This window comes from Carcharodon carcharias, chromosome 32 (assembly GCF_017639515.1).
Source record: "Carcharodon carcharias isolate sCarCar2 chromosome 32, sCarCar2.pri, whole genome shotgun sequence".
Classification (NCBI taxonomy): Eukaryota; Metazoa; Chordata; class Chondrichthyes; order Lamniformes; family Lamnidae; genus Carcharodon; species Carcharodon carcharias.
Window position 1 is genome coordinate 24,934,905 of NC_054498.1, and position 12,347 is coordinate 24,947,251.

At 46.9% G+C, this 12,347-nt stretch overlaps 1 protein-coding gene across 1 annotated transcript in view; it reads left to right on the forward strand.

The window, feature by feature from the left end:
* Positions 1–12,347, forward strand: part of alpk3a (alpha-kinase 3a) — a 72,764-nt gene that overhangs the window by 52,349 nt on the left and 8,068 nt on the right. Inside the window, exons 6-9 of the mRNA XM_041178376.1 lie at positions 1,032–1,179; positions 9,585–9,712; positions 10,526–10,561; positions 10,668–10,942. Of these exons, the coding sequence (XP_041034310.1) occupies positions 1,032–1,179; positions 9,585–9,712; positions 10,526–10,561; positions 10,668–10,942 (587 nt within the window). The remainder of the gene's footprint in view (positions 1–1,031; positions 1,180–9,584; positions 9,713–10,525; positions 10,562–10,667; positions 10,943–12,347) is intronic.

The following is a 12,347-nucleotide window of genomic DNA, read 5'->3' on the forward strand; positions in this document are numbered from 1 at the left end:
CATTAGCGGTGCAGTTAACTGGGATTTTTTCTGCCTGCCCAATGTTATGGTTGGCGGGTGGCAAATCGGCCAGGCGGCTTTTGCATTTTTCAGGAAACCTCATTCGAGGGTGGGATGAAGTTTCCGTTATTAAATAAAAAAATCTGTGCACAGAATTTTTATAATGTTTACGCTCAGGTGACTGCTTGTGTTGCGTGGACATTTTTTTCCGGGTTTAAAAATCTTTATTTGATGCTTTTGAAGTCTTCAGCTCCTTGAGGCAGCTCTCTGCCTTCAGGGAGCTTTCTGTGAGCGATGCCCTGTGCCCGCGCTGACTTCAGCCCCCACCCTCCTCCAGCCTCCACCCCCCCGGCAGCTTTGATCACATCAGAGCATGCTTTAAGCTACCTGGCCATTAATTGACCAGCCAGCATGAAATCGCAGTTGGGAGCCGATCACAAGCAGTGGTCTGTTCCTTGGCTGCCCCTGGGCCTGCTGATATCAACCTAGAAATCCTGCCCGTAGAGTGTAGAAATATCACGTTATGGTAAGGGAAAGTGTCAGTGTCATTTTTATTGCATTGACATCTCAGGCAAGTGCCCCAGTAATTTGGACAAAGGTTCTACAATATTACCGCACTTTGGCAAACAAATTTGGAAAATTAAGCCAGCCATCCTGAAGTCTCTTTAAGCGCAATCCATTTTTGTAATAATTCGTGCTAAACTGAATTAATAATGAAATAAAACTTAAATACGTTTTGCCATGGATCATATGAAAGGAATACACAGTGGGGTACAGAAAAAGAGTAAGCTTATTCTACTGGTGGGAAAGACTTTTTGTAAGTCACACCCTTGCAGTTTTCTTACTCATGAAATGAGGCGAGCTGGTGTGTCCTGAATTAAAGCTGGTCTCTGGGATCGATTCCAGGCATGTCCACGATGAGATCTGAACTGTTGGATCTGCTACTCCAATAGCCACTGCTCATCGGTTTTCTTGAGACCTGTTTCTCTGGGCCAGCAGTGACCAGAATTTTTATATTTTGCCTTCTTCAGCTCCTCAGGTGATTCGAAAGATTAGAATGGAGCAGTTTTCAGACGCCTCTGGGAATCTGAAGCTTTGGTGCCAGTTCTTCAACATTTTGAGCGATTCTACAATCAGATGGCAAAAAGATGGACTTCACTTGGACAAGTTGAAACGAAGGTAACTATCCCCACCTTGTGCTACTTGCCTCCTTACACCAGGGACCCAGTGATGGATGTTTTGCACACTTGTTTCAAATGATTAGGTTCTTTGTTGTAGCTTCATCTGGGTAACGCTGTCTTTCTCAGGCCCCATGGAGCCCAGGGATTCTGGTCTGGCGTTGGGTACCAATTCAACATGGTGCAAAACCTTTGGGATTATGGTTCCCAGCACTCCAGGATTGCCCCTGGAGACTCCTGAAATGAACATTAATCCCCAGGATGATCCAGGCAAAAACATTAATTTAAAAAAAAAAATCTTTTGTTTATTAATTATAAAAGGTAATGTTGGACAGATGGTTAAGAACCACTGATGGTTAAGAATGCAGAGTCTACTGGTTTTACAATTGGTGATGGAAGGCTGCATTGCCTAAAGACCTGTTTAAATAAACTCTGCTGTTGCTGTGTACACATGGACAGAAAAAAATAAGAACAGGAGTTCACCATTCAGCCCATCGAGCCTGCTGCACCATTCACTATGATCATGGCTGATCTTTGGCTTCATTTCCATTTCTCCATTTTCCCACCCGCTTCCCATATCTCTTAATTCCCTGAAAGACCAAACATCTGTCTGTCCCAACCTTAAATCTGTTCAGTGATGGAGCATCCACAACCTTCTAGGGTAGAGAATTCCAAAGATTCACAATCCTTTTGAGTAAAGTGATTTCTCCTCACCTCAGTCCTAAATTATTGCCCCCTTATTCTGAGACTTATCCCCCGTGTTTTAGATTCCCCGAACAGCGGCAACAATCTCTGTGTCTGCTCTGTCGAGCCCCTTCAGATTCTTGTACGTTTCAATGAAATCGCCTTTCATTCTTCTAAACTCCACAGAGAATATTTACTTGGACTCTCATCATAGGACAACTCCCTCATCCCAGGGACCAATTTAGTGAACCTTCATCACATCCAATGCAGGGACATCCTTTCTTAAATGTGGAGACCAAAACTACACACAGTGGGCAGAATTTTCCTGTAGGCGTGCAGGGGTGGGCCCTGCACTTCCACACGTAAAATGACGCGCGGTGACGTTGGGCGAACATCCTGACATCACCGCGCACCATCACGATATTTCGTTGGGCGGGCGCGTGATAATCTGCTGCGCGCCTGCCATTAATTAACGGACCACTTAAGGCTCTTGACTCACCAATCGATGCCGATTTTTTGGCGCCTGTGCAATCTTCCGGTTGATGCACAGACGCAACAGGCAGGTGGGTAGGACACATTTGTATAAACCTCATCCACAGGTGGGATAAGAGGGCTCAGTGGGGTCGCGAGTGTGCTCTCTCAGGTATTGATTTTTCAAAGTTATTGAAACTTGCCTATGTGATCTGCAATACTTCAAAACGCACACCAGCTCCTTTGTCTGGACTCTTAACCTTCAGGTCAGCACGCTACAGTGAGAAATCTTTTTTGGTTTCAGGAAGCCTTTTCTTAGCCTGGGAATGGGAGCCGAACTGTCCACTGGAGGCACCTCCTCTGAGGAGGGAGGGAGGGCTAGAAGGGGGAGGAGGCCAGGAGTGCACATTCAGCCTCCAGGAGAGCCATCTTTGGGAATATAGGCGCAGGCACAAGGGGTGCAGGGCCAAGAGGTGGACCAAGGCGGAAGGGGCTGCAGAAGACGCCACTATCCTGCTGCCAGGGTTTACAGGCAGCAAAGCAGCTACCTCAAAATGTCTGAGATGCAGTGCCAAAGGAGGCTCCGTCTCTCAAGGGAGACAGTCAACTATATCTGTCAGATGATTGGGCCTGAGATCTTCGCTAACTGTGTGGGTGGCCACTCCATGCCAGCGGCTCTAAGGGTCACAGCTGCCCTCAGCTTCTATGCCTCTGACTCCTTCCAGGGCTCGGTGGGTGATCTTTGCGGTGTCTCCCAATCAGCTGTTCATACTTGTGTCAAGCAGGATAGAGGTGCTCTGTTCAGGCATGCATTGACCTTCATCCACTTCTGTTGGAACCAGGCAAGCTGGACACAGCGAACCAGAGGCTTCGCGGCCATTGCAGGCTTCCCCCGCGTCTAGGGTACAATAGACTGTACAGATGTGGCCATCAAGGTGCCAGCAGGTGAACCCAGTTGTCAACAGGAAGGGCTTCCACTCCGTGAACGTGTAGATAGTGTGTGATCACAGGATGCTGATGCTACAAGTCTGTGCAAGGTACCCAGGCAGCTCCCATGACGCCTGCATCCTCAGACACTCCCAGGTGCCGGGGCTCTTCAGTGCTCCAGCCCGGTTTGATGGATGGCTGCTGGGTGACAAGGGCTATTCCCATCAGAAGGTGGCTCATGACGCCTCTCCGCCATCCAATATCAGAAACTGAGCAGTGGTACAATAGGAGCCACAGCTCCACAAGGCTATGGTGGAGAGAGCCATCGGTCTTCTCAGACGCGCTTCTGATGCCTGGACCGCTCCATTACCCCCAGATCGAGTGACAGTGATAGTGGTTGCATGCTGCGCTGTCCACAATCTTGTGCTGGAAAGGGGGGACGCAGTGGACAATGAAGACGTCGATGCAGTGGCTGTGGATGCACACGATGAGTCCAGCAGTGAGTCCGAGGATGAGCATGCACAGGGAATCACTGGGGGGGTAGACGCTGACCCGGGCATACTGCAAGGAGGCAGGGACACCCGGGAGGCATTAATCCAACAAACCTTCAGCTAGCACTATGGGCCTCCAGGACAAGGCTCCATACTCAATACCTAAGTGCCAAATCTGCCAGGTTAGGAACAGTAACTAAGGGCCTTATTAATAAAGCTGAATGTCCCACAAAGCACTCCTAACATTTTTGGAAACCATACACTTGCAGAGGAAAAGAGGTTCTCTCAGCCATGTCTGAATTTAATATCACAAGTGAAGAAACCTAAGCCAAAAAAATGACAATGATATTCCATTCAAAGTAAATCATAAAGGCCTCATCCCGGACCAACACAAAAGCACCAGTGATAAACCCATGGTGGCTTATGCTTACATTTCACGGTGCTATGTCTTGGTGGTGCCCCATCACTGGGAGTGGCGTCTGAGACAGCCTGCTGACTCTACTGTCTTGTTGGCCTTGATGATCTTGACGGTCGTCCTCTGGCCCATGGAGACTGTGCTGGCCCTGCCTGGGAGGGATCTGCCAGTTCCACAGCTGGCATCTCCCCAGTCATCACAGCCTCATCCGGAGCGTTGTGAGAGGTGCCCACAGAGACGACAGGCAGCTGCTGCACCGACATGAGGTCGCTTCAGACTTCTCTGCTCACCATGGATGGTTGGGCACTGAGCTGGGAAACTTGGTGTCCAGACCATCTCCCGGCTGATGGCAATGCCAGTGTGAGGGCTTGCTGGTCAGAGCACATCCCCAGGAAGCCCTGATGGGTCTCCTAGAGGAGCCTCTCCACTAGAGTCACCACTCTCTCCATGGAGGACGCATGTGGCTCATTGCTTCGGCGATCGTCCGTTTAGACTCCTTCAGCACGGAGACCAAGCCAAACATAGTATCTCATGTATCTCCCCCAGATGCTCTCGCACACCCAGCCGCATTTCCCGTCCCTGCTGCATCGTGGACGTGTCCAGAAACACATCATCAGGCACCGACTGAGCATGTGTCTAGTCCCCTGCAGTCCTCCGACTGCTAGTGCCATGGGCACTCTATGTCTCTGTCAGCTCCTCCAGCGACTGTGAAGTGACCTCACCGCTGTGCCCCAGCACACTAGCCGATGTTCAAATTCCCACCGAGGTGCTAGTATCTGCGCTGGTGCCTGCCTGGCAGAGATGGTGTGATGCTGGTGAGGCTTCAGAGCCCTCAGGTGCGAGAGGGAGCCTCTGCTGCTCCTCCTCCCGGCCCTGCTCCTCTGATGCTGAAAGGAAGAACAAAGACTTAGGATGAGTTAATGTGGAGACAGTGACAAAGTGCACTCCTGTCCTCCGGATCATTATGCGCTCATCCTTCCATAAGCAATGGTTGAGCCATGTTGCAAAATTAAATCATTTAACGTTCAGCACTGCTATGGCTGTTGGGAGAACAATGCTGACCTCACTGCTGGGCGAACATACCTGGCCGTGGCACCCCAGCCTCACCGACACCAGTGGACCTGGGCGCACGGCGCCTCTCTAAATCCGGGGCCTCCTGCTTAAACCGGCTGAGAATGGCCATCGCCAGTCCTCACAAGCGCTGCAGTATTATGTGCATTCTTCTCCTGAAAATGAGAGAAATGCATTGCTTTCTGCAAATTGCACACGGACTGTGTGTCTGCACAGCCCACCCCAACCAGAGTGGGACATATCAGGGCTTCAGTGCCTCCTCACCCCGCTGCTGCTGAACACTCACACAAAAGGTGCTGGGCCTGTTCCCCAATCACCCCCCACCCCGCCACATGCTGCCTACATCACATTAGGCACACACGGTATATCCTTCCATAGCAAGGAGGCACAAGCACGTGGAGCGCAGAGGGCAGCAGATGGTTCGTTGCCATACCACCTTGAAGCTCCCCTCCCAGCATGTCATCACCCTGACCTGGACATGTCCTGGAGTTCCAGCACTGCGCCTGGGTGCAGCTCCTTCAGGTTGCCCCCAAAACAGTCATGTGGGTCTTAGTGTACCACATGCTGCGGGCGCAGAACCCATCTCTTCACCACCTCTCAGGCTGACCTCAGCATGGGCAATATCTGCTGGCCCACCCAGCAAAGCACACATGCCGTCAATGATTCAGTGCAGTCACTACACTCAGACTTGGTTGGAGGAGGTGGGCAGCGAGGGGGGAAAGCCAGCCTATTGGGTTAAGTGACCAACATTGTCCTCACCCTTCCACAGCACAACAAGTCGTTGAAGCGCTTGCGACACTGGATCCAGGGGCGCCACACCACGTCGCGGGAGCTCACCACCTCCGCCACCTCCTCCCAGGCATGTTTCGTCATGTGGGGGGGGCCTCCTCCTCCCGTCCTGGGGAACCAGCACCTCCCGCCGTGCTGCCACCTCCTTGAGGAGGGCAGCAAGGCAGTCATCAGAAAAATGAGGGGCACACTGGCCTCTCTCGCCCTACCCTCCGGCCTGGTCTGCCTCGATGGCTTACCCTCTGGACTTGCATAACCCTCATTGGCCGCCCCCCCCCCCCCGCAGAGCCCTTCGCCCAGCCATTGTGAGCAGCCTTTCCAAAGCAGCCAGACCTTCCGTTACCCAGGCCGCCGGGTTGCCATTGGACCCGCTACCGCCCGCCCACTCCCGCTATGCATGGGAGTCATGAAGTACGCTGGGCGGGTCTTAATTGGCCCACCCACGTAAAATGGTGGCGCGGACCTGACAGTGAGTGGTGATCAGGTCTGCGCCTGTTCGCGCCTCCTCCCACTCCGTCCCCCCGCCATCCAGAAAATTCTGCCCAGTATTCCAGATGTGGTCTCACCAAAACCCTGTACAATTGCAGCAACACTTCTTTATTCTTGTATTCCAATCCCCTTGAATAAAGGTCAACATGCCATTTGCCTTCCTACTTTCTTGTTGTACCTGCATGCTAACTTTCTGCGTTCCTTGTAGAAGCACACCCAGGTCTCTTTGGACATCAACACTTACAAGTTTCACACCTTTTAAAAAATATTCTGCATGTTTTATTCCTACGACCAAAGTGAATAACTTCACACTTCTCTACATTATAATCCATCTGCCTTCTTATTGCCCACTCACTTAATCAGTCTATATCTTTTTGCAGCCTCTCTGCGTCCTCCCCACGACTTACTTTCCTACCTAGCTTGGTATCATCAGCAAACCTTGATACATTAGTCTCTTAGTCATTAATATAGATTGTAAATAGCTGAGGCCCCAGCATTGATCCTTGCAGCACTTTGTTGCCTGCCATCTTGAAAAGCCCTGTTTATGCCCACTCTGCTTTCTATCCATTAACTAATCCTCTTTCAATAAAATATTACCACAACTCCATGAGCCCTTGCTTTTGTGTGACACCTTATTGAATGCCTTTTGGAAACTAAGTATACTACATCTACTGGTTCCCCTTTATCTACCTTACTAGTTACATCCTCAAAAAACTCTTAATAAATTTGTCAAAAGTTTTACCTTTCGTAAAACCATGCTGACTTGTTCTAATCATACTATGCTTTTTCTAAGTGCATTGTTAAGGTTTTCTTAATAATAGATTCCAGCATTTTCCCAACAATTGATGATAGGCTAACTGGCCTGTAGTTCACTGTTTTCTCTCTCTCTCCTTTCTTGATAAGTGTGTAACATTTGCCAACTTCCAATCTAATGGGACCATTCCCAAATCTATGGAATTTTGAAAAATCATAGTCAGCACACCCATTATCTCTGTAGCTATCTCTTTTACAACCCTAGGGTGTTGGCAGTCAGATCCCAAAGATTTGTCGGATTTTAGTCCCTTAAGTTTTGCCAATACTTTTTCTCTGCTGATATTAATTTCCTTATCTAATTTCTTTTCACTTTTTAGCTCCTAGGTTACCGTCTGTTTCTGGTATGAAACTTGTGTCTTTTAATGTGAAGACAGTTACGTTCAATGCCCCTGCCATTTCCTCATTCCCCATGATAATTTCCGCTGTCTCTGCTCCTAAGGGGACCTATGTTTATTTTAACTACTCTCCCCCTCCTTATATACTTATAACAGCTCTGACAATCTGTTTTTTATATTTCTGGCTAGTTTGCTCTCATTCTATTTTTTCCGTTTATATCAACTTTTTAATGGCCCTCTGCTGATTTCTAAAACGCTCCCAATCCTCAGACTTGCTACTGTTTTTTGCAACTTTGTAAGGTTCTTCTTTTAATCCAATACTATCCTTAAGTTCCTGAGTGAGCCACAGATGGGTCTTTCTCAGTGAGGCTTTATTTTTCAATGGATGAAAATTTTGAATTGTTTCTTTAAAAGTTTCCCACTGCTCCATATGTCTTTGTCTATTTACCCAAATAGCTTACACCTATGTAATTGGCTTTGTTTAAGTTTAAGATTCATGTTTATGATTGGAACATGTCACTTTCAAACTTAACATGGAATTGAATGGTGTTATGATCACTATTTCCCAGTGGATCTTTTACTACTACCTAATTAACCCTGCTTCATTACACAATAAATAATGTAAATAGTCTCTGTAATTTGTTCTGACTGCTGGATGTATTGCCTGCTTCCAACCCAATGGCCCACACAATGGCATCAATACTCACTTTGCTTATTTAAATAATTGACCCATTTAAATGAAACTTGCAACATCCTCTCACCTCATTTCTGTTGCATTTGCACCTACAGACTGGGGAAACTGTATTCACGCCTCCTGCTACTCCAAGCCATGGTGTTCTGTGCCTGCTCTTTAACAGGAGGCTACAGTTCTACAGCATGTGGGAGCCAGTGAGAGCCAAAGTCCTTAACTGCCCTTCCTATAGCAGGACCTCCTTAGCCCCTCTGAAAATGGGAAATCTTTCCAGCTATGCTCTTTCACACATACTTGTGTTCAAAGTAATGCACACATTCAATATAATTTTGCCCTTGTTGGGCAGGCTTGGCGGGGGTTGTCGGGAAGCTGTCCACTGCCTGCGATCGGGATCGGACCGCGATTTCATGACTGGTGGGCCAATTAAGGCCTGCCCAGCGTGAAACTTGGGCGGGCAAGGTAGGAGGGCGAGTGCGGACTTCACGCATGCGCGTGAGTGTGCGCTTGAAAATCTCCCTGAGGCACAGAGCTGCCTCAGGGAGATGAACAGTTATAAAAATGATAAATAAAAATTTTTAAAATATTATAAAACGTGTCCCCTCGTGACTGTCACATGAGTAGGGTCATTTTATAAATGAAACTTTAAAAGTTTAATTTTATTTTTATTTGATGTTGGAAACCTCATCCCCCCCGTGGATGAGGTTTCCAAAAAAATGCAAAGGCCACTTGGCCTTACCGCCTGCCCGTCAACCATAAGGTTGGACGGGCAGCAAAAAATTTGTTTCAATGACCTTGTTAATGGCCTTAATAAGCCTTTTAGTTTTTAGTGGGCGCGCCGAAATATCACGCGACTGCACGTTGACATCGGGACACTTGCCTGATGTCAACGTGCATCATTTTGCACTTGAGGTAAAAATTCTGCCCATTGTGTCTTCACACCAATGGAGCCGCTGATATGATCATAAGGTAACAAACAGTGCTTTCAGACTTAGGAAAAGGCTAGCTTCAGGAAGGTCAAGCCTCCAAGCTGTTGATGCTCTTTAAAAAAGGCTTCACTGAGTGACGAGGAGCTTGAAGTTTGTGCCCCTTTCCAGTTTGAACTGCACTGCAGGAAAATAGGCCAACAAAGAATTTTCCTGTCTAGGTGAATGGTCTCTGAGGAAATGATTCCTTGGCCTGAGGTATTTACTGCCAGTGCAGTCTAATCATTTGCTTGCTGCGTTTCTTCAGTGTTGGCGACGAGAGTCAAGTGTCACTGGCAATTGTACAGGCCTCAGCAAAGGACTGTGGAGTTTACAAATGTGTTGTGGAGAATGAATATGGTTCTGACGCCACGGATTTTCTCGTCAGCAGTGAAGGTAAGTGAAATGTTATACCCATTACAGAACTGTGTGAGGTGGCGCGCAGTCTTTCGTTAAGAGGGGAAGGAGAATGTAGGAAAACTAGATTATTTGAACTGCCAGCTGTCAGAATGCCTTCCTGAAGCCACCATAAGAGGGACTGTGGCAAGTGTAAGCTGAGGAGATGCATTATACACAAAGGATGCCAGGAGTTTGGAACTCTCTTCTGCCAACCACAGTTAATGCTGAGATTTTAAATCTGAGATTGATAGATTTCTGTTAAGGGATATGGGGAAAAGGCGGGTACATGGAGTTAGGTAAGATAATAGATTCCCATGGCAATATTTCTCAGGGGAGCTCTGCCACACCACCACCTGGAAGTTCCCCTCCAAACTCACTTGGAGATATATCACTGTTTCCTTCACTGTCGCTGGGTTGCAGTGGTTCAAGAAGGCAGTTCACCACCACCTTCTCAAAAGGGAAATTAGGGATGGGCAATAAATGCTGGCCCAGCCAGAGATGCCTGCATCCCATGAATAAGTAAGATAAATTTATACCTCAACCAACACCTAAAACAGATTGTGTGGCCATTGGCATATTGTTGTTTGTGGGAGCTTGCTGTGCACAAATTGGCTGCTGCATTTTCAAAAATTCAACAAGTGACTGCGCTTCAAACAGTATTTCAGCGGCTATTAGGGGATGTGGGACATCGTGGGGCTGTGAAAGGCTCAATAGAAACGCCAGTCTCTCTTTGTTTCATTTTTTGTCCCTACTGTGCAAAGTGTCGCTGTGTTTTGAATGAAAATCTAACTGGTTTGTTTGTTGCTGCAGCGTTGTCTCGATTTATTTCAAGAGAAGACGTAGAAGGTAAGGTACAAACTCCCAATCACCTCCCTAACATGTCCCTCATAATCGCAGCTCTGTCATTGTTTATAATCCAGTGCGTCTGCACTGCTTTGGTTCTGTGTTATAGTGGGCGAAGAAATCGAGATGACACCCATGTTGATCACCAAAGGTTTAACTGATGAAGGGTTCTGGGGCAGCAAACTCTTTGGCAGAATTATGACAAAGGAGCTGCATTTTGGTGATGGATTTCGGCGTAAAGCTAGCCGGGCGAAGGTTATCTATGGATTGGAGCCGATATTCGAATCTGGTGCTACTTGTATTGTCAAAGTGCGGAACTACATTTCTTATGGGACCAAAGGTGAAAATGGCCTTATTGAAAGAAACCATGATATCACTATGCAGGTAAGGGGTTCTTCTAGGTGGGGATGTTTAGTTATATCAGGGGCGGGGAACCTTTTTCTTATTACGGGCCATTTACACATAGACAGAATCAGTTGCAGACCACACACACATAAGAATCAACTTAATTAGATTTTTTAGAGAGAACAGCTTACCCACTGTTTTAATGCGCTGGCTGAATTTGAACATGAAATTGTCGAATATTATTATAGTAATTTAACTGACATTTTTATCCAAAGCAAATTCGTAACAATGATGATAAATACTATTTTGAAGGTGCTGCCGTCATAGGGCTATTTTTAGAAATCTTGCTGAGGGCCAGACAAAATTGAGCAACAGGCCAGGTCCAGCCCACGGGCTGTAGGTTCTCCACCCCTGAGGTATATCAAAAAACTTCTGTTGGGAATCCCCATAGAATTACTGTATTTCTGCTTCCCCCATCTCCCATAGTAGGGTTGATATTCTGAATATTTGAGGTCATTTGAACCAAAGAACCTTCTACATCTGAATGTATCTTCTGGATTTTATAAGATGATAATCACTAGTCCTGTGCTTTTTTTTCAAAAAATGTATCTTATTCATAAAATTTGTAAAGGCACATTTCATCGCAGTTCAACTTTGACATTACATAACGTACATTACAGATCAGTTTCCTTCAGTACAGTACATGAGGTGCATCACTACACTTACAATTACAGATTATATTTACAATGCCCATTTACATTTCATGTCAATCATTCTCTGGTGCGTATAGTCCGAGAGATTTTACATAGCTTCCAGTCTCTCTTTGGTAGGAGGGCCTTAGACAATGACCTTTCCCCATTGAGCCTTTGCTGCCCCAAGCTTTAGTGTATCCCTCAGCATGGAGTCCTGGACCTTGGAATGTGCCAGTCTCCAATACTTGGTTAGTTAACAGCTCTTTGCACTGGAAGACCAACAAGAATCTGCTGAGATCAGGACCTCCATAAAGCCAGTTTTTATGATGTGATCACACTCACTGTTTAAGTTAAAATGTTTTCAAAACAAATAAGGCGGATATAAACAATTGGATAATATTTCAGTTTTCTGGAGATTAGAATCTGTTCATCAAAATGGGGCCTAGTGGTGGTATGTATCTCTCCTCACTCTTGTGACCCTCTCCTCCCCCACTCCAACCCTAGCTGTGACTCTTCAACCAGAGGAAACATTTTTTTCCGATTCACTGTTTGAAGGAAAACTCTATTAACTCTCTTCTTAGCCTTTTCTGTTGGTGTGGAACATCTCAGGTCCCTCCTCACTGTAATTATAATTTCCCATCCCTGACAACAACATGGTTAACCAAAGCTGTGAGGCTTAGTGTGGAGGAATGTGCTGATACTGTTGTTTGTGATAACATTTTGAACCTGTAATTTCCTTTTTGAATTTACAG